Consider the following 25,461-nt stretch of genomic DNA (forward strand, 5'->3'; position numbering starts at 1 on the left):
TGCGCAACTTCAGGAGGGTTAAGAAATCGCCTCATGCTCCCAGTCGTGATAATGACTAGCTAAAGCCAACACTTGTGGAAAAACAGTTAAAAAGGATCAAGAGGGAGGAACTTGAAATGGCCTCCACCTGCAAAACCAGTCCTGTTTTGGGGGTCATCTCGTTGTTGCCCCTCTAGTGCACCTGTTGTTAATTCCATCAACACCAATGCAGCTTAAACTGATTAACAACCCCCTCTGCCACGTACCTGACCAAAACCTTATCAGAAAAATGCAATTGAATTCATGCCATACCCTGATAAAAAAAAACTGTTCCTTTAATTTTTTTGAGCAGTGTAAAATTCACTTTACTTCCTAACCAACCTTTTCAGAGCAGCTGGTTTTTTGTGGGGTTTCACTGCTGTGGTAGAAACATGGCTGCTAGAGAAAGAACAGTGGTACGGGTATACACATTTGGAGTCGGACCAAGAGCAAAAGGAGGCTTTTGGAGTTTTTACTGTTGTATCAAGTTGAAGTGAAGTCTATCAAAACATGACACAGTTTTACACAATTACAGCAATTTCCTTGAGCACTAGAACAACTCATTGACTGCAAATAATCAACTGTACATAATATGTCATGGCCTCGCTGGTTTACACACCTCAGTCTACTCTGACATTATTCAAGGGTGCTGCATTTAAGAACACAACAAAATAAAATGTGATATTATTCTTAATAATACTGGCACTGTGGTAAACAATATGACACATTGAACTGTTTTATGACATGCAAGAATAAAATAAAAACTTATACTGCATCGTGGTTGAACTATATGGTACGCTCAGAAAACTTTGTTCTATTGGTCTATTGGCCAGTTCAAGGTTACGAACATGCGTACATTTTGGGCAGCAGAAGGTACTTTTTATACTGATAAGGTCACTGTCTTTTTGTTCTTCTTAGTTAACTTTTTTTCTAAAGCTAGATTCATACCCCCTATTGCCCACTACCTCTATTGCTTGTATTCCGTCATGTGACTTCTTCCCGGAAGTAAAAACCAGTGGTGGTCAACCAAGCCAAGAATGCTCAAAATAGGCTTAAATCTTCCTGCAAAAAGCAGATACAAGCAAAAAATATCAAACTATGCAATGGAATACATCCTTATACTTTATCTAAAAAAGATTTGTCGAGTGATATCAAGGATTATACATCGGTCGCGTTCCCAGACATATTGAACCATTGTTCTCCAGATGCCATTCTACAGGACAAAACAGATGGAAACTTGGAATAACATGGAGATCTATGACTCAGGTAAGGTTGCATGTCATGAGTGGTTAGAGTGTCCGCCCTGAGATCGGTAGGTTGGAGTTCAAATCCCATACCAAAGACTATAAAAATGGGACCCGTTTCCTCCCTGCTTGGCACTCAGCATCAAGGGTTGGAGTTGGGGGTTAAATCACCAAAATGATTCCCGGGCGCGGCGCCACTGCTGCCCACTGCTCCCCAAGGGGATGGGTCAAATGCAGATGACAAATTTCACCACATCTAGTGTGTGTGTGACAATCATTGGTACTTTAATCTTTAATGATTTAACTTCCCGTCTACAGCCATGTTTGTTGCTGTTTCACGTGCCGTTTACGAGTAGCGTGTTTTTCCCCGTCTTTATCAAAATATACCTATAGATGTCAACATTGTGTATGTGCTGAAAGCTTCATTTATGATTGCTGCCTTTGGTAAAAGCTTAACTCTTAGGTTTTGCTCACATTTGCTTTCTTTTATTTAGACACACCGAGTTGGTGCTTTTCAAAACACTCGTAGAAAACGTGTTTAGGAAATACAAATAATATCAAGATAATAATTAAATGAAAAATATTAAACGTTTAAAGTATATCAAACAAACCTGTAACGAAGTGATTGTCGCAAACCTCTGTGTTCTTCGACTCTACTCCCTTGGACTGGAGTGTGTGCTACTTTTATAGTATTCATTTCGTAAAATGTACCCATACTTGCCAACCTTGAGACCTCCGAATTCGGGGGGGTGGGGGGAGGCTGGGGGCGTGGTTAAGAGGGGAGGAGTATATTTACAACTAGAATTCACCAAAGTCAAGTATTTCATACATATACAAACCCCGTTTCCATATGAGTTGGGAAATTGTGTTAGATGTACATATAAATGGAATACAATGATTTGCAAATCCTTTTCAACCCATATTCAATTGAATGCACTACAAAGACAAGATATTTGATGTTCAAACTCATAAACTTTTTTTTTTTTTGCAAATAATAACTTAGAATTTCATGGCTGCAACACGTGCCAAAGTAGTTGGGAAAGGGTATGTTCACCACTGTGTTACATGGCCTTTCCTTTTAACAACACAACACAATGTTTTGGGAACTGAGGAGACACATTTTTTAAGCTTCTCAGGTGGAATTCTTTCTCATTCTTGCTTGATGTACAGCTTAAGTTGTTCAACAGTCCGGGGGTCTCCGTTGTCGTATTTTAGGCTTCATAATGCGCCACACATTTTCAATGGGAGACAGTTCTGGACTACAGGCAGGCCAGTCTAGTACCCGCACTCTTTTACTATGAAGCCATGTTGATGTAACACGTGGCTTGGCATTGTCTTGCTGAAATAAGCAGGGGCGTCCATAGTAACATTGCTTGGATGGCAACATATGTTGCTCCAAAACCTGTATGTACCTTTCAGCATTAATGGCGCCTTCACAGATGTGGAAATTACCCATGTCTTGGGCACTAATACACCCTCATACCATCACAGATGCTGGCTTTTCAACTTTGCGCCTATAAAAATCTGGATGGTTCTTTTCCTCTTTGGTTCGGAGGACACGACGTCCACAGTTTCCAAAAACAATTTGAAATGTGGACTCGTCAGACCACAGAACACTTTTCCACTTTGTATCAGTCCATCTTAGATGAGCTCAGGCCCAGCGAAGCCGATGGCATTTCTGGGTGTTGTTGATAAACGGTTTTCGCCTTGCTTAGGAGAGTTTTAACTTGCACTTACAGATGTAGCGACCAACTGTAGTTACTGACAGTGGGTTTTGAAGTGTTCCTGAGCCCATGTGGTGATCTCCTTTACACACTGATGTCGCTTGTTGATGCAGTACAGCCTGAGGGATCGAAGGTCACGGGCTTAGCTGCTTACGTGCAGTGATTTCTCCAGATTCTCTGAACCTTTGATGATATTACGGACCGTAGATCAATCAATCAATCAATCAATGTTGGTGAAGTCCCTAAATTCCTTGCAATAGCTGGTTGAGAAAGGTTTTTCTTAAACTGTTCAACAATTTGCTCACGCATTTGTTGACAAAGTGGTGACCCTCGCCCCATCCTTGTTTGTGAATGACTGAGCATTTAATGAAATCTACTTTCATACCCAATCATGGCACCCACCTGTTCCCAATTTGCCTGTTCACCTGTGGGATGTTCCAAATAAGTGTTTGATGAGCATTCCTCATATTTATCAGTATTTATTGCCACCTTTCCCAACTTCTTTGTCACGTGTTGCTGGCATCAAATTCGAAAGTTAATGATTATTTGCAAAAAAAAAAAAAGGTTTATCAGTTTGAACATCAAATATGTTGTCTTTGTAGCATATTCAACTGAATATGGGTTGAAAAGGATTTGCAAATCATTGTATTCCGTTTATATTTACATCCAACACAATTTCCCAACTCATATGGAAATGGGGTTTGTATATATATATATATATATATATATATATATATATATATATATATATATATATATATATATATATATATATATATATATATATATATATATATATATATATAAGAAATACTTGTCTTTCAGTGAATTTTAGCTATGTATATATATTTATTTTAATATATATATATATATGTATATATATATATATATATATATATATATATATATATATATATATATATATATATATATATATATGTATATGTATATATATATATATATATATATATATATATATATGCGGTGAGGTTAATGTCTGGTGAGGCGCAACTGCATCATCACAGTCAAATTTAAAAACATATGAACCTGCAGTGCAGGTGTACCTAATGTTGTGTCCCTGCGGCCGTTCGCGGCTCCTGCAGCGCGTGGAGGGTTTGGGTGTGGGCTTTGGTTGGTGTGGCCGCGGTGCTCCCGTCGGGCAGTGCATTCTGCGGTGGAGGTGCTTGGCACCAGGAGGCGGGGTTATGATACGAGCCTCACACAGTATGTCTCCGCAGCAGATTTATGATCGCTCAGCACTAAAAATACGTTACACACATACAGTTGTTGACAAAATACACTGTAAATTATATACCTCAGCTAACTAAACTATGGAAATGTATAATATAATTCATATAGCAATACGGTCTCACTGCACAGCAGGCCAGCAGTTAGCCGAGTCGCAATCCATGGTGAGGCACAAGTGCCTCAACTGGCTGCTGATCACCGCACCGTCTCTTCTCAGTATTTGAACGGCAAATGTGAAAATAAAAATAAAAATAATCTAAAACTGGTGAAGTTAAATGGAAAATAACTTTAGTATAATCACTGGATACATATAACAATTTAATTAATTTTTTTTGTATTTCTTTTTTTTAAATTTCCATGATGGCAGGTGAGGCCCCGCCTCCCCTGCCTCTAGTGACTGCACGCCACTGATATATATATATATATATATATATATATATATATATATATATATATACACTACCGTTCAAAAGTTTGGGGTCACATTGAAATGTCCTTATTTTTGAAGGAAAAGCACTGTACTTTTCAATGAAGATAACTTTAAACTAGTCTTAACTTTAAAGAAATACACTCTATACATTGCTAATGTGGTAAATGACTATTCTAGCTGCAAATGTCTGGTTTTTGGTGCAATATCTACATAGGTGTATAGAGGCCCATTTCCAGAAACTATCACTCCAGTGTTCTAATGGTACAATGTGTTTGCTCATTGGCTCAGAAGGCTAATTGATGATTAGAAAACCCTTGTGCAATCATGTTCACACATCTGAAAACAGTTTAGCTCCTTACAGAAGCTACAAAACTGACCTTCCTTTGAGCAGATTGAGTTTCTGGAGCATCACATTTGTGGGGTCAATTAAACGCTCAAAATGGCCAGAAAAAGAGAACTTTCATCTGAAACTCGACAGTCTATTCTTGTTCTTAGAAATGAAGGCTATTCCACAAAATTGTTTGGGTGACCCCAAACTTTTGAACGGTAGTGTATATATAAATAAAAGAAATACTTGAATTTCAGTTTTCATTTATTTACATATATACACACACATAACACTCATCTACTCATTGTTGTACTTGAAAGTGCAATGCTTTGCAGCCAGAAGCACAGCTTGCTGCTTACTAAAAAAAAAAAAAACAACACTTACCTTTCACTATTTGAGTAGCCTTTGTTCTGCCATTTGCATACTTGTGAACGATCTCTGAATCTGCGAACATATCCTTCACGGGTTTGTTGAAGACATCCGCAAATGAGAACGAGATATCGCTTCCAGCTATCAGCATAGCCATCTTTGTCTCGGCATAAGTTACACCCTCGGGTCTCCATTTAGCGAGGTGGCCCATAATACTGGGCTGGGACCGGTGCTGCGCTGCGGCCACCGTGTTCAATGGAGAAGTCTGTTCTACAAAATTTACAGGCAACATACCCCTTCCCCTTCGAACTGTCCCGGATAAACTGAAATTCTTGTTTCCATTCGTTTTGGAACTTACAAGCGTATTTCTTCACCTTACTCATCGTCGGCGTCGCCATGGCTGTATCTTCCTCGTTCTTCTGCTTCCTCTCCTTGTTGTGTGCGCAGTTGTGCACTCTCTAAAAGCCGTAGATGTTATAACGTGATTGGGCAGGCACGCTGATTATACCGTGGGAAAGCGGACGTAAAAACAGGCTGTCGACTCGTCACTCAGGTCCGCATGGAGGGAGCGTGGCCTCCAGCTTTGTCCCGGAAGGTTTTCGTGAGAGGCGCTGAAATTCGGGAGTCTCCCGGAAAATTCGGGAGGGTTGGCAAGTATGCATGTACCCTTTCACCCTTTTTGAAGAATTCTGAGGAAACGTTTATCCTTTTCGCGATTTGAACGATTCGTACAGCCAAAAAAAGTACAAGCGTAGGACATTTTTCCTTGGAGAAAGACAAATGGCGTCTATAGTACCCATTGAAAACAGAGCTCGGTTAACCACAAAGTATATTTAAAGGGCGGGACATAAGCTGGACGTGACGTCAGTAACATCCAAGCAATATGCAAACAGCCATTGGGACACCACTAAACTCATGGGAACATGCAAAATGTAAGGATAGGGCTAAAAAGTAGTGTGAGGGGTCGTATTGGGACTGGACCTTTGTCACTCGCACTATATTAACTTCATTGTGTTTTATGACCATGGGTGTCAGACTCATTTTAGCTAAGGGGCCGCTTGAAGGAAAGTCTATTCCCACTTGGGCCAGACTGGTAAAAATACAACTACGACAACTTCAGATTGTTTTCTCTGTTTTACTTCGGCCAAAAATAGAACAAGCACTTTCTACATATTACGAATAATCCTCTTGACAAAACACTTCAAGTTAGTTGAAAATTCTGAGGAAAAAAATGGTGCAGTTTCAAAAACACCATGAAGAACACAATGAACTTAGACCTAATCTCAGTGTATCTACAAGGCAAGTAAACTTTAAGATTGAACACAAAAATAATAATAAAGCATAAATAAAAACGCTTTGATGTATCAACTAACTCATTTGTCATTTCCACTGTTCACTCTCCTTGAATTTGCAAAGAAAAACAATAATTTTCACAGAACTGTATCAATGTGCAGTGTCTCATGCAGCATTTTAGTTGGGGTTATCCATTCATCCATCCATTTTCTACCGTTTGTCCCTTCCGGGGTCACGGGGGGTGCTGGAGCCTATCTCAGCTCCTTTATAAAGGTCTCTGCAATGCCACCACAATTTGATTTTAAATTTTCGGTTCTTATACAGATCTCAAATGAACAGCAAATACCTATAGGTAAGAAAGAATAGTTTTGCATTATATGGCCCCTTTTAAAGTACAGTTGTGTAGATGTCACGATCCATGACTCGCCCGCTGAAGGCATCATAGCAGTACAAATTAAATCTCAGCTGCATTCGGGCAGGGTACACCCTGGACAAGTCGCCACCTCATCACAGGGCCAACACAGATAGACAGACAACATTCACACTCACATTCACACACTAGGGCCAATTTAGTGTTGCCAATCAACCTATCCCCAGGTGCATGTCTTTGGAGGTGGGAGGAAGCCGGAGGAAGCATATACTTGTTCGCCCTGGTATAAATTATTTGCTTGCCTAACAGAATTGCTATTGGGACATCCAATACCACCATAACCACAACACCAGAGGAAGCTCCACTAACCACATTAAACCCAGATTCCGAACTAACAAAGGTCTTAACTCATTCTCTTTCTATGCCACATCAATATGGAATGCACTCCCACACAGGTGTAAAAGAAAGGGCATCTCTATCCTCCTTCAAAACCGCACTAAAAGAGCACCTCCAGGCAACTACAACCCTAAACTAACACCCTCCCTTCCACATAATACCTCTTCGGATTGTAAATAATCAAATGTAGACACTTTTTCTTATACTTTCTGAAATCTCTCTCTATGTCCACTACTTGCTGTACATATCCTACCAAGTCAGTCCTACACTGTTTCAATGTCCATTTCTCTGATGATGCAATTGTTGATGCTGATTGTTGATGACTGAAGTGTTGATACCAACCAAACCAACCCCCCCCCCTCCACATCCCACACCCCGGATTGTAAATAATGTAAATAATTCAATGTATATACTCTGATGATTATCTTGTGTGATGACTGTATTATGATGATAGTATATATCTGTATCATGAATAAATTTAAGTGGACCCCGACTTAAACAAGTTGAAAAACTTATTCGGGTGTTACCATTTAGTGGTTAATTGTACGGAATATGTACTTCACTGTGCAACCTACTAATAAAAGTTTCAATCAATCAATCAATGCACACATTTAGAACAGCAGTTTCTTTCAATTAAAAATGCAGCTCAATTTTACACTCAGCAAACTCATCCTGAGAGAGAGAGAGAGAGAGAGAGAGAGAGAGAGAGAGAGAGAGAGAGAGAGAGAGGAGAGAGAGAGAGAGAGAGAGAGAGAGAGAGAGAGAGAGAGAGAGAGAGAGAGAGAGAGAGAGAGAGAGAGAGAGAGAGAGAGGGAGAGAGAGAGATCAGAAGGCATAAGAAAAAGTATCTGCATTTGATTGTTTACATTTGATTATTAACAATCCGGGGAGGGTGTTAGTTTAGGGTTGTAGCTGCCTGGAGGTGAACTTTTATTGTGGTTTTGAAGGAGGATAGAGATGCCCTTTCTTTTATACCTGTTGGGGGCGCATTCCACATTGATGTGGCATAGAAAGAGAATGAGTTAAAGGCCTACTGAAATGAAATGTTCTTATTTAAACGGGGATAGCAGATCCATTCTATGTGTCATACTTGATCATTTCGCGATATTGCCATATTTTTGCTGAAAGGATTTAGTAGAGAACATCGACGATAAAGTTCGCAACTTTTTGGTCGCTGATAAAAAAGCCTTGCCTGTACCGGAAGTAGCGTGACGTCGCAGGTTGTGGAGCGCCTCACATTTCCCCATTGTTTACACCAGCAGCGAGAGCGATTCGGACCGAGAAAGTGACGATTACCCCATTAATTTTAGCGAGGATGAAAGATTCGTGGATGAGGAAAGTGAGAGTGAAGGATTTGAGTGCAGTGCAGGACGCCAGGGTGTATCTTTTTTCGCTCTGACCGTAACTTAGGTACAAGCTGGCTCATTGGATTCCACACTTTCTCCTTTTTGTATTGTGGATCACGGATCTTTATTTTAAACCACCTCGGATACTATATCCTCTTGAAAATGAGAGTCGAGAACGCGAAATGGACATTCACAGAGACTTTTATCTCGACGACAATACATCGGCGAAGCACTTTAACTACGGAGCTAACATGATAGCATCGGGCTTAACTGCAGATAGAAACAAAATAAATAAGCCCCTGACTGGAAGGATAGACAGAAGATCAACAATACTACCAAACACTGGACCTGTAACACACGGTTAATGCTTTCCAGCCTGGCGAAGCCTAGCAATGCTGTTGCTAACGACGCCATTGAAGCTAACTTAGCTACGGGACCTTGAAATAGCTATGCTAAAAACATTAGCTCTCCACCTACGCCAGCCAGTCCTCATCTGCTCATCACCACCCATGCTCACCTACGTTCCAGCGATCGACGGCGCGACGAAGGACTTCACCCGATCATCGATGCGGTCGGCGGCCCGGAGACGGAGAAAGTCAAGGTGAGGACAGCGGCGCGGCGGCGGGCGTTGTAGCGTCGGATAGCGCGTCTGCTATCCAACTCAAAGTCCTCCTGGTTGTGTTGCTGTAGCCAGCCGTTAATACACCGATCCGACCTACAGCTTTCTTCTTTGCAGTCTCCATTGTTAATTGAACAAATAGCAAAAGATTCACCAACACAGATGTCCAGAATACTGTGGAATTTTGCGATGAAAACCGAGCTGTTTGTATTGGGATACAATGGTGTACCAATACTTCCGCTTCAACCATTGACGTCACGCGCATACGTCATCATACCGAAACGTTTTCAGCCGGAAGTTTCCCGGGAAATTTAAAATTGCACTTTATAAGTTAACCCGGCTGTATTGGCATGTGTTGCAATGTTAAGATTTCATCATTGATATATAAACTATCAGACTGCGTGGTCGGTAGTAGTGGGTTTCAATAGGCCTTTAAGACCTTTGTTAGATCGGAATCTGGGTTTAATGTGGATAGTGGAGCTCCCCCTGGTGTTGTGGTTATGGCGGTCATTTACGTTAAAGAAGTACATTTTCGCTTTCATCGCCCTTGTTAAAACAGGAATAGAAGCTGGCAGAGCTTTTTGACAAAGCAGCGGCTCGCCTTAAAGATTTGGTCCTGACATCAATTCCAGAGAAATCTGCAAAGTCATTATTTCTTCCTGGGATGACCTCTCTTTATCCCCAAAATGGCCGACAGGGGATGCTACACTTAATCCGCGCACACACCTGTGTAGCTCCTCCCATCGCGTGCTCGCGCCAATGAGAGAGACAGATTTGATGCTGTTCGAATCACGTACACGCGCGCGCGCGCACACACACACGTACCGGACCGCGGTGCACTCGACACACACTGCGACAGTGGGAGCTCCCACGGTGAGCGCTAACCATGGCGGATGGGGGAGAAGGCGAGGATGAAATCCAGTTTCTGCGAACTGTAAGTCATTACTGTGTCGCGTAGAATGGCTTCATTTTAAGAACGTGTCCGTGTAAAAGCAGGCACTGTCGGGGCAGTCATTTTACCGCATTATTGATGGCAGCTGCCAACGCTACGAGTCATTTGGTCAAAATGCCTGGTGCGGGCGGCGCTTTGATGCGGGAGAGATGGAGGAATGTTCCAGTGTGTCCATGAAGGCGAGTTAGGCTCTTTATGGTTTTGTGTGTTGGGTGGATGCGGAGGGCGCAGTGCGGTGCTGAGAGTCAGCATAAAACTCTGCTGCATCTCCTTCTCTCGCCTCCGCTTTTCTTCTCAGGAAAAACCAAATTGAAAAAATAAAATAAAATAAATCATAATTATAAAGTTGATTGTGGTCTAGCCCAATTCAGAAATTAAAGACATGCCAGTCCACAATCGTTTCCAATACAGACTGTCAAAAATGACCAATAATTGTATAAATTCCTGGATTCGCCAATAATCTCCACTGCATAACCAAAACGGTATATTTGAATTTGTTTCGAGTAAGTAATTTGCGAGCTGTCAGGGACGAGCACCCTATTTTGGACTTAAAGACGAAAAATGATAGTAAAGACGACCCGTGATTTTCTGTTGAATGGTCAGAGGTTGGGTCTTCTGGAAGATTTCATTTAAAACATCCATCCATCCATTTCCTACCGCTTGTCCCGTTCGGGGTTGCGGGGGGTGCTGGAGCCTATCTCAGCTGCATTCGGGCGGATGGCGGGGTACACCCCGGACAAGTCGCCAACACAGATAGACAGACAACATTCACACTCACATTCACACACTAGGGCCCATTTAGTGTTGCCAATCAACCTATCCCCAGGTGCATGTCTTTGGAGGTGGGAGGAAGCCGGAGTACCCGGAGGGAACCCACGCAGTCACGGGGAGAACATGCAAACTCCACACAGAAAGATCCAGAGCCCGGGATTGAACCCGGGACTACTCAGGACCTTCGTATTGTGAGGCACATGCACTAACCCCTGTGTCACCGTGCTGCACATTTAAAGGCCTACTGAAACCCACTACTACCGACCACGCAGTCTGATAGTTTATACATCAATGATGAAATCTTAACATTGAAACACATGCCAATACGGCCGGGTTAACTTATAAAGTGCAATTTTAAAATTCCTGCCACACTTCCGGTTGAAAAACTCCTTTGGATAGGATTTATGCGCGTGACGTCACAAAATCCACCGAAGTGGTTGGACCCCATCGAACCCGATACAGAAACCTCTTGTTTTCTTTGACAAAATTCCACAGTATTCTGGACATCTGTGTTGGTGAATCTTTTGCAATTTGTTTAATGAACAATGAAGGCTGCAAAGAAGAACGTTGTAGGTGGGATCGATCGGTGTATTAGCGGCTAAGTACAATACTTACAGCAACACAACAAGGACTACTTACTACGCCTAGTCGATGCTTGCCGCCAAACCCACGGATGAAGTCCTTCGTCGCGCCGTCGAACGCTGGAACGCAGGTGAGCACGGCTGTTGATGGGAAGATGAGGGCTGGCTGGCGTAGGTGGAGCGCTAATGTTTTTATCATAGTTCTGTGAGGTCCGGTTGCTAAGTTGCTAAATTAGCCTTAGCGTCGTTAGCAACAGCATTGTTAAGCCTTACCAGGCTGAGAATTTTTAACCGTGTAGTTACATGTCCATGGTTTAATAGTATTGTTGATCTTCTGTCTATCCTTCCAGTCAGGGGTTTATTTCTTTTGTTTTTATCTTCATTTGAGAACGATGCTATCACGTTAGCTCAGTAGCTAAGTGTGTCACCGATGTATTGTCGTGGAGATAAAAGTCACTTTAAATGTCCATTTCGCGTTCTCGACTCTCATTTTCAAGAGGATATAGTATCCGAGGTGGTTTAAAATACAAATCCGTGATCCACAATAGAAAAAGGTGGGAGTGTGGAATCCAATGAGCCAGCTTGTACCTATGTTACGGTCAGAGCGAAAAAAGATACGTCCATCACTGCCTCTCCAGTCCTTCATTGTAACGTTCCTCATCTACGAATCTTTCATCCTCGCTCAAATTAATGGGGTAATCGTCGCTTTGTCGCTCCGAATCTCTCGCTCCATTGTAAACAACGGGGAATTGTGAGGAATACTAGCTCCTGTGACGTCACGCTACTTCCGGTACAGGCAAGGCTTTTTTTATCAGCGAGCAAAAGTTGCGAACTTTATCGTCTATTTTCTCTACTAAATCCTTTCAGCAAAAATATGGCAATATCGCGAAATGATCAAGTATGACACATAGAATGGATCTGCTATTCCCGTTTAAATAAAAAAAAATCATTTCAGTAGGCCTTTAAAACATGTCATAGGTAAATGTTACAGCGTTGGTCTCACTCCCGCAAAAGCATTTTCATATACGTAGGCACCACGAGCCAGCTTCTGCAAAAGTGTGCCCCGATGAAGAATTATTTTTTCTTTTTATAGCAAAAGAGACAATAAGTCCACTGGGTCAACGAGTGTTCAAAGGGGTGGTGGCGAGACCCAGGAAAAAGTGGGGATGAAGAGGGAGTGCTATTGATGAAGGGAATGTTGTCAAAAGGATGTGTTACAATTACAATTATTACAAATTACGTTGTAAATTATATACATTTGGCCGACAATAGAGCTTTTAATACTATAGTTGTATCGTGATAATGCATGCTCATGACTCATTCTAGCGGTGTCCACAAATTTGATTGCAACAAACGAAAGACCGCATACTCAAAGCAATGTAGCGTCCTTGCCAACGTCCCTTCACAGTACAGAGCCAGTCCTATGTCTGTAATCCTCGCCACTATGGCGATAAATAAACTAAGTTTCTTAAGTGTTTCTTCCCAGGAGGACAGGGACATGCTACACTACACACCGTAGGAAGAAACAGTATTATGCTAACCGTATGCTAGAGCTCTTGAATGGAAACAAAGGTGGGTGGATCAATACAAATATTGACTGTAACAATTCCAAGCAGTATAGTATCAGGCCGATATTTTTTACTATTAAAAAATATCTTGTCGATTTTGGTATTGTTTACAAACTCAAGAAATTAATACAGGAGGGCTTTAAGAAAAAAAAACAAAGGATTTAAATCAGAGCCGATAGTAGGTCATTATTTAAAAATGTAATTAATATTGTTACACCATCATCTTGTGTGTGTCAGATTATAATTGTGATTAAAACATTTTGTAATTTCATGAAATTTGAAGTATCAGTAGCAATATCGGTATGACCAATAAGGCCCCCTGTAACTACAAAACCCAAAACCAGGGAAGTTGGTACGTTTTGTAAATCGTAAATAAAAACAGAATACAATGATTTGCAAATCCTTTTCAACTTATATTCAATTGAATATACTGCAAAGACAAGATATTTAATGATCGAACCGAGAAACATTTTATTTTTTGCAAATAATCATTAACTTAGAATTTAATGTCAGCAACACGTTGCAAAAAGTTGGCACATGGGCATTTTTACCACTGTGTTACATGGCCTTTCCTTCTAACAACATTCAGTAAACGTTTGGGAACTGAGGAGACCAATTTTTTAAGCTTTTCAGGTGTAATTATTTCCCAGTCTTGCTTGATGTACAGCTTAAGTTGTTCAACAGTCCGGGGTCTCTGTTGTCGTATTTTAGGCTTCATATTGCGCCACACATTTTCAATGGGAGACAGGTCTGGACTACAGGCAGGCCAGTCTAGTACCCGCACTCTTTTACTAGGAAGCCACGCTGTTGTAACACGTGGCTTGGCATTGTCTTGCTGAAATAAGCAGGGGCGTCCATGATAACGTTGCTTGGATGGCAACATATGTTGCTCCAAAACCTGTATGTACCTTTCAGCATTAATGTTGCCTTGACAGATGTGTAAGTTACTCATGCCTTGGGCACTAATACACCCCCATTCCATCACAGATGCTGGCTTTTGAACGTTGCGCCTATAACAATTCGGATGGTTCTTTTCCTCTTTGTTCCGGAGGACACAACGTCCACAGTTTCCAAAAACAATTTGAAATGTGGACGCTGCTTTTATACTCAATCATGGCACCCACCTGTTTCCATCTAGCCTGTTCACCTGTGGGATGTTCCAAATAAGTTTTTGATGAGCATTCCTCAACTTTCTCAGTCTTTTTTGCCACGTGTGCCAGCTTTTTTGAAATATGTTGCAGGCATCAAATTCCGAATGAGCTAATATGTGCAAAAAATAACAAAGTTGACCAGTTCCAACGTTAAGTATCTTGTCTTTGCAGTCTATTCAATTGAATATAGGTTGAAATGAATTAGCAAATCATTGTATTCTGTTGGCGACTTGTCCGGGGTGTACGCCGCCTTCGGCCCGAATGCAGCTGAGATAGGCTCCAGCACCCCCCGCAGCCCCAAAAGGGACAAGCTGTAGGAAATGGATGGATGGATGTATTCGGTTTTTATTTACGATTTACACAACGTGCCAACTTCACTGGTTTTGGGTTTTGTACTTGGTATTGTAACGATACCCAAAGTTGTAGTATTACCTAAACTAATGTAATGCATCCAAACAACAGAAGAATAAGTGTTTATTACATTTGAACAGAAGTGTAGATAGAACCATCTTACAACAGAAAGTAACCAGATGTTAACAGTAAATTAACAAGTAGAATAATAAAAGTTTTGATAACATATTACCGTAACTGATGTGATGTGTCACTGCATATGTCAGCAGCCAAATCAGGACCCTTTGTCACCCATTTTGAAATGGTTCTATTATATTTCTGTATACCAAATAATATTTTGTGATATATATTGTTATCGCAGGAGGCTCCAATATATCACGATACAGATTTTAGGCCATATTGCCTTTTTACTACTTTGTATCAGTCTTTTGCTATTGAAGACATCTTAAACTTGAGATTACATCTTATAGCCATCATTGTAGGGCTGCATGATTTTAGGAAAAATCCTAAATGCGATTTTTTATTTTTTGCTTTTTAGATTGTATTAATTTAACTGCATTCACCGGCTCCAATGATGAGTGAAGCAAGTCATGTTACTTTTATACAGTCAACATATTCTTGTCTCAAGTTAAATCAATCAATCAATCAATCAATGTTTATTTATATAGCCCTAAATCACAAGTGTCTCAAAGGGCTGTACAAGCCACAACGACATCCTCGGTACAGAGCCCACATAGTACCACAAAGTACCAATGATTGTCACACACACACTATGTGTGGCGAAATTTGTCCTCTGCATTTGACCCATCCCCTTGTTCACCCCCTGGGAGGTGAGGGGAGCAGTGGGCAGCAGGGGTGCCGCGCCCGGGAATCATTTTTGGTGATTTAACCCCCAATTCCTACCCTTGATGCTGAGTGCCAAGCAGGGAGGTGATGGGTCCCATTTTTATAGTCTTTGGTATGACTCGGCCGGGGTTTGAACTCACAACCTACCGATCTCAGGGCGGACACTCTAACCACTAGGCCACTGAGTAGGTAAGTTGCCACACATTACAACATTATGCCATTGCAATAATGTACTTTATTTTTTGATTGGCCGAGTTTTTGTCAATAGTGCGGGGTTGGATTGATATCTATCTTTTGAAAAAGCAAACTTGCAGAGCAAAGATCTATGTAGTTGAATCTTAGGAATATGAATAGATATAGAGATACATCAATTAATCGTTACACCCCTATTATTTACTGTATTCAATTTTTTAAATAAAACTTAGTTATAATAATACTCTCGATAGTCCCCGGGAAAACCCAATTCTGCAGCTTCCATCTCAAGAAATAGGGAGGCCTAACGGTTGCTTTACGTAATCTGGGACGGAATATAACTCAAGAACCATTAGCACCCAGTCTATCTGGGGCTCACTTTAGACTGTACCCTCAGTTACAAAGTACATATCGAGAAGACGAGAGCTAAGGTGTCCACCAGGAACAGCCTCTTCTGCCAACTAACCAACTAAAAATGGGGGGCTCACCCGGGCACATTACGCACATCTGCATTGGCTCGATTCTCTCCTGGGGTAAAGGGGGCTTGACTGTTTTGTGGAAGGGCTAAGAAAATAATCGATTTTTATGACTTCAGTTCTCATTTTTTCAATTAAATCAGTCCTGATACACAGCACAGGCATGTTCAATATAAAAGTAGCTTTAACTGAACACAAATGACAGTGGCAAAAATGTTCCACATGAAAAAGGGTCCAATGCAGCAATGAAGAATGCCAATGCGCCTGCTAATAACCAAACAATACATCCAAAATGCAACAGGTGTCTTTATCGATATGCATTAATAAGGAAAACCGTTAAGTATGCATCAGCAATAATGTTTTGGATAACTACATAATAACCTCATAAAGACGTAAAGACTTCAGCCAAGAAAGCCACTGTCATCTAATGCCTTTTGGCTTTTGAGGTGCTTTACTACAGTCAAAATGAGGGAAAAATAATCCATCCATCCATCCATCTTCTTCCGCTTATCCAAGGTCGGGTCGTGGGGGCAGCAGCCTAAGCAGGGAAGCCCAGACTTTCCTCTCCCCATCTCCCCAGCCACTTCGTCCAGCTCTTCCCGGGGGATCCCGAGGCGTCCCCAGGCCAGCCTGGAGACATAGTCATCCCAACGTGTCCTGGGTCTTCCCCGCGGCCTCCTGCCGGTTGGACATGCCCTAAACACCTCTCTAGGGAGGCGTTCGGGTGGCATCCTGACCAGATGCCCGAACCACCTCATCTGGCTCCTCTCGATGTGGAGGAGCAGCGGCTTTACTTTGAGCTCCCCCCGGATGGCAGAGCTTCTCTCCCTATCTCTAAGGGAGAGCCCCGCCACCCGGCAGAGGAAACTAATTTCGGCCGCTTGTACCCGTGATCTTGTCCTTTCGGTCATAACCCAAAGCTCATGACCATAGCTGAGGATGGGAACATAGATCGACCGGTAAATTGAGAGCTTTGCCTTCCGGCTCAGCTCCTTCTTCACCACAACGGATCGATACAGCGTCCGCATTACTGAAGACGCTGCACCGATCCGCCTGTCGATCCCACGATCCACTCTTCCCTCACTCGTGAACAAGACTCCTAGGTACTTGAACTCCTCCACTTGGGGCAGGGTCTCCTCCCCAACCCGGAGATGGCATTCCACCCTTTTCCGGGTGAGAACCATGGACTCGGACTTGGAGGTGCTGATTCTCATCCCAGTCGCTTCACACTCTGCTGCGAACCGATCCAGTGAGAGCTGAAGATCCTGGACAGATAAAGCCATCAGGACCACATCATCTGCAAAAAGCAGAGACCTAATCCTGCAGCCACCAAACCGGATCCCCTCAACGCCTTGACTGCGCCTAGAAATTCTGTTCATAAAAGTTATGAACAGAATCGGTGACAAAGGGCAGCCTTGGCGGAGTCCAACCCTCACTGGAAACGTGTCCGACTTACTGCCGGCAATGCGGACCAAGCTCTGACACTGATCGTACAGGGAGCGGACCGCCACAACCAGACAGTCCGATACCCCATACTCTCTGAGCACTCTCCACAGGACTTCCCGAGGGACACGGTCGAATGCCTTTTCCAAGTCCACAAAGCACATGTAGACTGGTTGGGCAAACTCCCATGCACCCTCAAGGACCCTGCCGAGAGTATAGAGCTGGTCCACAGTTCCACGACCAGGACAAAAACCACACTGTTCCTCCTGAATCCGAGGTTAGACTATCCGGCGTAGCCTCCACTCCAGTACACCTGAATATACCTTACCGAGAAGGCTGAGGAGTGTGATCCCACGATAGTTGGAACACACCCTCCGGTTCCCCTTCTTAAAGAGAGGAACCACCACCCTGGTCTGCCAATACAGAGGTACCGCCCCCGATGTCCACGCGATGCTGCAGAGTCTTGTCAACCAAGACAGCCCCACAGCATCCAGAGCCTTAAAGAACTCCGGGCGGATCTCATCCATCCCAGGGGCCTTGCCACCGAGGAGCTTTTTAAGTACCTCAGCAACCTCAGCCTCAGAAATGGGAGAGCCCACCACAGATTCCCCAGGCACTGCTTCCTCATAGGAAGACGTGTTGGTGGGATTGAGGAGGTCTTCGAAGTATTCCCTCCACCGATCCACAACATCCGCAGTCGAGGTCAGCAGAACACCATCCGCACCATACACGGTGTTGACAGTGCACCGCTTCACCTTCCTGAGGTGGCGGATGGTGGTCCAGAATCGCTTCGAAGCCGTCCGGAAGTCGTTTTCCATGGCTTCCCCGAACTCCTCACATGTCCGAGTTTTTGCCTCTGCCACCGCTGAAGCCGCACACTGCTTGGCCTGTCGGTACCTGTCCGCTGCCTCCGGAGTCCTATGAGCCAAAAGAACCCGATAGGACTCCTTCTTCAGCTTGACGGCATCCCTCACCGCCGGTGTCCACCAACGGGTTCTGGGATTACCACCACGACAGGCACCAACTACCTTGCGGCCACAGCTCCAATCAGCCGCCTCGACAATAGAGGTGCGGAACATGGTCCATTCGGACTCAATGTCCAGCACCTCCCTCGTGACATGTTCAAAGTTCTTCCGGAGGTGGGAATTGAAACTCTCTCTGACAGGAGACTCTGCCAGACGTTCCCAGCAAACCCTCACAATGCGTTTGGGCCTGCCAGGTCTGTCCGGCATCCTCCCCCACCATCGCGGCCAACTCACCACCAGGTGGTGATCGGTAGAAAGCTCCGCCCCTCTCTTCACCTGAGTGTCCAAAACATGAGGCCGCAAATTTGATGACACAACTACAAAGTCGATCATGGAACTGCGGCCTAGGGTGTCCTGGTGCCAAGTGCACATATGGACACCCTTATGTTTGAACATGGTGTTTGTTATGGACAATCTGCGACGAGCACAAAAGTCCAATAACAAAACACCACTCGGGTTCAGATCCGGGCGGCCATTCTTCCCAATCATGCCTCTCCAGGTTTCACTGTCGTTGCCAACATGAGCGTTGAAGTCCCCCAGTAGGACAAGGGAATCACCCGGGGGAGCACTTTCCAGTACTCCCTCGAGTGTATCCAAAAAGGGTGGGTACTCTGAACTGCTGTTTGGTGCATAAGCACAAACAACAGTCAGGACCCGTCCCCCCCCACCCGAAGGCGGAGGGAGGCTACCCTCTCGTCCACTGGGTTGAACTCCAACGTGCAGGCTTTGAGCCGGGGGGCAACAAAAATTGCTACCACCGCTCGTCGCCTCTCACTGCATGCAACGCCAGTGTGGAAGAGAGTCCAGCCCCTCTCGAGAGAACTGGTTCCAGAGCCCTTGCTGTGCGTCGAGGTGAGTCCGACTATATCCAGCCGGAACTTCTCTACCTCGCGCACTATCTCAAGCTAGCGAGGTGACGTTCCACGTCCCGAAAGCAAGCTTATGTAGCCGAGGATCAGACCGCCAAGTACGCTGCCTTCGGCTGCCGCCCAGCTCACAATCCACCCGACCTCTATGGCCCCTTCCATGAGTGGTGAGCCCATTGGAGGGGGGACCCACGTTGCCTCTTCAGGCTGTGCCCGGCCGGGCCCCATGGGGACAGGCCCGGCCACCAGGCGCTCGCCATCGTGCCCCAACTCCGGGCCTGGCTCCAGAGGGGGGCCCCGGTGACCCGCGTCCGGGCGAGGGAAATCTGAGTCCTTGTTGATGCATTCTTATAGAAGTCTTCGAGCGGCTCTTTGTCTGATCCCTCACCTAGGACCTGTTTGTCTTGGGAGACCCTACCAGGGGGAATGAAATTCCCCGGACAACATAGCTCCTAGGATCATTGGGACACGCAAACTCCTCTACCACGGTAAGGTGGCAGCTCAGAGAGGAGGGGAAAAATAATAATAGCATAATTTTTCTTGGATCACTATGAAGCAATACTAACAAATAAATTACCGACAAATAAGGCGGAATTGGCTATACTTTTAAGAGCCTCTTTTTCTACGCAGTTCCCTGAAATATAAACACCTAACATGGAATTGATAAGTTGTACTCTGGACTCAATTGACAAAATCTTCTCGACGAGGAAATGTGGTTCGGGGGACCATGGCTGTCCTGATGGAACGATCGCTGTGGGGTACGTGAGGGACTCCTGGGAGAAATGGAGAATCATGTGCTTCTCAGTGCTTTCCGTCGAGGACGTGGATGAATATCTATTTTGAACCATGATCGAAGGGCATCTGCTGATTGGGCTGGGCATTGCTTTGGTGTATTGTCAAATTTGGAAGACGATGGCCGCCGTTCAAGGAGCCCAAAGGCTGCCCGTCGCAATGGAAGGCATGGGTCGAGCTGTGGGAACACAGACTGTGGCGATTTCTGAACTGAATCATAAGTCGAATCACTTCACTGAAAGGCTTGCTGAAATGCAAAAATGTATCAACTTGAGAGCAAGCAAAGACGATTAGATCTGACAAGCCAATAAAATGTTTGCTCGCTTGTAAAGCAACAGTCCTTATTTAAGATTCAACTCCCTCAAAGGGCCTTGACGCTGCTCACAACAGAAGAAGGCTGTTCTGATAACATCCCTCGAGGACACCTCTGATAACCGCTCTGACCTCCCTCCCTCCTTCAACAATACCTTGGAGTTGAACTTTGCTCGTAAAGCCTGCAGAGCGACTCCTATAGACACAACATCTATACTCTGCACAATGGGCATATGCACACACACCCCCACTCTACGCCTTAGGGGCGATGGACGGCTGAGCAGCGCTTTAGATAGCAGCAGCCTGCCACAGTAGCCCCCCCGTTCCAAGCTTTGTGGATGTTATGTTACATTTTTATGTGGGTTTATGGCTATCAAGTTTTTTTCTTGGCCTCAGTCTGGACCCCCTCTGTTAGAGCCCAGTCTGAGACCAAACTTTTTTTTTACTCATCCAGTCCTCTATCAGTCTCCTCCTCTGGAAGTGCACACAATCGCGCACATTTTTGTTTTTTGTTGTTAATTAAAGAATATGAGTACCCCAGCTTTAAGAAATATACAATTATTTAATCAGATGTTTTATTTAGGGTAAATTTATCAGTTCAGAATTGACTGCAGCCATCACTAAGCTTTTGCAGCATGAACTAAAACCTCTCCTTCATAGAGAAAAGTTAGTGTTCCATTTAACAGTTTAATTAATTATTTAGAATAGTTATTAGTGGAGGATGTCTTTCAAGCAAGTGGTCTACTGCACCTAAGTCTGGTGATTTGTCTTGGGCATGTATTGTCACCAGAGAATGATTCCAAAGACTACAAAAAATGGGACTCATTGCCTCCCTGCTTGGCACTCAGCATCAAGGGTTGGAATTGGGGGTTAAATCACCAAATGATTCCCAAGCGCGGCGCACGGTGCTGCTCACTGCTCCCCTCACCTCCCAAGGTGTGAAAATGGGGATGGGTCAAATGCAGAGGACAAATTTCGCCACACCCAGTGTGTGTGACAATTGTTGGGACTTTAACTTTAACTTTTTATGATGCAGACATTTATCAGTTAGCCTTTGGGATGTCCCTTTTAAACAATAGACAACCTCTTAACTCTACACATCTGGCAATTTATAATCTATTTATTAACTTGGGGTGTAACGATTAACAGTATTAATGATAAACCGCAGTAAAACTCCCGGTGGTTAGTATAGTCATTTGATTTAGTATTGTAGTATTTGGTTAGTATTGTCATTAAATTTAGCGTTAAACCGTGCTTGATAATCTCACAGGCTGGTGATACTAGCTGGTGATACTAATTTTTTGGGTAAACATGAATACAATAGACATTATTGTCTTTCCCCATTACAAATGTTATACCCAAATCTAAATTAGTATAAACATATTGCTGTCTGAGCAACTAAGCTATTGTGCACATTGAACCTACAGCAGGGCTATTCAACTGGCGGGCCACATCCGTCCCGCCAAAGCTTTTTACTTGGGCCGGGCGGACATCAACCAAATAGGCTTCACAAAACCATTCAAAATAGGGTTGCTCATGTATGCAGTACTCCTGCCACCCTGCAAGGGGAAACAGTGAGGCTAACATGCCACAATGAAACATGAGTAGGGTGAGTAGAAGAAAACAACTAAAAAAAAAAAAAAAAGCACTATCGTACCCTGAAAAAAATCTAAATAAATAGCAAAAATTTGACTTTTAACAGCAAATGGACAACAAAATATGAATGTTCTGCCCAAGCCACTGCTCGAGTCTTTGTTTTCTGTCAAACCTTTTAAGCGACAGACCCACTGTTCCAGACAAACAACAACGGTAGGAATCCACACGTGTAAGCTTCATCACCAAACTTGGTCAGATCTTTTTATATTATTATAATGTGCATAAAGATAATTAGTTTGTTTTGTATTGAAATTCGTGGTTGTGTCTGAGTAACTCTGGCAAGCAAAGCTTGTTTAATACATGTAGCGCTAAATTTGACCAGTTGATGGCGATAACTGTGTTGAGTCACAATCATGTTTGTCGTGGGTGTTGTTTGATGTCTGTATGCGTATTGCGTTCATTTTCCATCCATCCATTTTCTACCGCTTGTCCCTTTTGAGGTCGCGGGGGGTGCTGGAGCCTATCTCAGCTGCATTCGGGCGGAAGGCGGGGTACACCCTGGACAAGTCGCCATCTCATCACAGGGCCAACACAGATAGTTAATCTTATTTAAACAAATTATTTATTTTGTGAGTGTATTAACACTAAACCTTCTATTTTAAAATACACAATGGACATCATGTAAAATACACAATGGACGTTATACTTTTGTAGTGTTTATTTTATTTGTATATTTTCAGATTTATAAACCTAAATGAAGGAAGAATTATAGAAATAAAACTGAGGAAGGAAAATAATTCAAAAGGAACATCAGTCCTTTAAAAGCTTCTGTTTCTTCATGCTGTTAACTATCTGTCGAGCTGCACACGCTGAGAACGAGTATCAAGAGCAGAATAATTAATTTATTGACAGTGCTGTCCCGCCTTCCACCCGAATGCATCTGAAAGCCAATACATTTACTTTAAAATTAATTAAACGCAGTCTCAAAGGAATATAACATGTGGAGGCACTTTCTGACGAAACATCCAAATTTCTATGTCCGGTCCCTGAGCTCTTTGGCTCTTGAAACTGCGGCCCTCTTCATTATGTGGTTGAATAGCCTTGACCTACAGGCTGTGCTCTCTTAGCTCTGGAAGATCAGGTTTCAGCCAAGTTGCTGTGAGGCAAATATGCTAACCACACCTCCTCCATGTTGTCCGCACCAGTGCTGGTTATGGCCAAGTACCGTACTCTATTTTGCCTTAGTTGTTTCAAAATGCGATTAATAAACAATTATTGCACAATCATCAGAATTGCCAATGATTAGTCAACTAATCAGGTATTACGCAATCATGAAATAAAAGTATTTAGAATAGTAATCAACCATGAACAAGTTAGATAAATCAGACTAAACACCTTTATTTGTATTATTTTTTTTGTGTTTTTTTTGTCATAAAGAAATACAATCATGTGTGCTTACGGACTGTATCCCTGCAGACTGTATTGATCTATATTGATATATAATGTATATATATTGTGTTTTTTCTGTTGATTTAATTAGAAAAATAAAAAATTTGAAACATTTTTTTTATTTTTTTTTATTTCTTGTGCGGCCCGGTACTAATCGGTCCACGGACCGGTACCGGGCCGCGGACCGGTGGTTGGGGACCACTGGTTTAAACGAAAAAATGGCCAAGATAGGACTTAAAGAACAAAAGTGCTCTTATTGATTCTATCACCCAACTCGGGATGCTATTCAAATCTCCAGTTTCATCTGACTAAGTATGACGTGCCTGGCTAACTTTTTTGTTTTGCAACGATGTTGTCATGTTCGGCCTTCGCCGGAGTAGGACCCAAACACAGAAAAGAAAGAATAAAAATGATAACAAAAAGCGCACTCAATAGGAAGTGAGGACACAACAACTCACGCACACAAAAGCCGTGTAGAAACAGAAATTGCATACAAAAGGTGTGGAGAGGAACAAGTACACACTACTCGGCAGAGCCACAGGAGCAAGGAGCGTGAGTGGACAGGTGAAGCATCAGGAATCTACTGGCGCCGAGTCAATTGACTGGAGAGTAGTCCATTCAGGAGGAAATGAGTAGTAAAATTAGAGGTGTAAAAAAAAAAAAATATATATATATATAATAGATGTAAGGCTTTTACTTCTAAATGTTGAGAAAAGCTCCGCGCATGAAGCTGTCTGCAATGGCCGGATAGGAGGGCCTCTCTCAGAGTGAGCGAAGAGAACGGAGGTCGCTTCAACTTTACGATAGTCGAGGTCTCATCCTTTAACATATTTATATCACTGCTGTCACCCCAGCTTTACATGTTTGCTTTTAGATCTTTTGAATAAATACAGCTGTACTTACATTTTAAAGTCACTCTTTCCGTTCCGTACATGTAGCGCTGCCTTGTTGAAAATTGTTTTACAGAGCGATTTCATTGGAGACCAAGCAGCCAATCAGAGTACATTTGTCCAGTTCTCTGATTGGTTGTCTTTTTCTACAAATTTAACGGTGTGTCTAAACTTGAGTGAGTGCACAGCAGAAATCTGAGCGAGTTGTAGCAAAAAAGAGCTGAATACACAGAAGGGCAAGAGAGCACGCGAGAAAGCGCATGGATAATAGCAAACATGCAAACTATTGTACACAAAATGCATTTATATTAGCTGAATTTTTTTCGCTTAAGTTTAATTTATTTTCAAAATATAATGTCTGTACTTGCAAAACACATTTTTCTGTCCTCAAAATCTGCTTTTGCGACCTCAAAATTAAGACACCAAATATAACGCCACACCCATCTGGAGTTTTACAGCAGTTACCACTATCGTTTATTTCCAGTACAATCGCCCGTTGATGCTGAAACCGATGCAAAAGAGTGCCCGCTCATGTAATCTGTAACAACGCATACATTTTTCATGGTGCATTGTAATGAAGTGCATTTTCCCATTGTGCAACATTAAGGTAATATTTTCTTTTTCCAAGATCATTTAGTCTTACTTTGGAAATATATAAACATATATATATCCAGATGCTAACTTGTTTGTATGAGTATAAACTTATTTTGCCCTTTATGCTTGTTCAACACTGTCCTAAACATATCATGGGGGCAATGTTGTCCATGTAAGGCCATGCTGACCAGGCTTGGGAGGGAGTGACGAGAGTTGTTTAG

The 25,461-nt window shown here is 43.0% G+C and overlaps 1 protein-coding gene across 5 annotated transcripts in view; it reads left to right on the forward strand.

Annotated features, from left to right (window-relative positions):
- Positions 1 to 10,195: 10,195 nt before the first annotated feature.
- ryr2a (ryanodine receptor 2a (cardiac)) overlaps positions 10,196 to 25,461 on the forward strand; it is a 273,470-nt gene continuing 258,204 nt past the window's right edge. For all 5 annotated transcript variants that reach the window (XM_062056398.1, XM_062056400.1, XM_062056401.1 and 2 more), the window contains exon 1: positions 10,196 to 10,319. In XM_062056398.1, the coding sequence (XP_061912382.1) occupies positions 10,272 to 10,319 (48 nt within the window). In that variant the 5' untranslated portion in view covers positions 10,196 to 10,271. The remainder of the gene's footprint in view (positions 10,320 to 25,461) is intronic.

This window comes from Entelurus aequoreus, linkage group LG08 (genome assembly GCF_033978785.1).
Source record: "Entelurus aequoreus isolate RoL-2023_Sb linkage group LG08, RoL_Eaeq_v1.1, whole genome shotgun sequence".
Classification (NCBI taxonomy): domain Eukaryota; kingdom Metazoa; phylum Chordata; class Actinopteri; order Syngnathiformes; family Syngnathidae; genus Entelurus; species Entelurus aequoreus.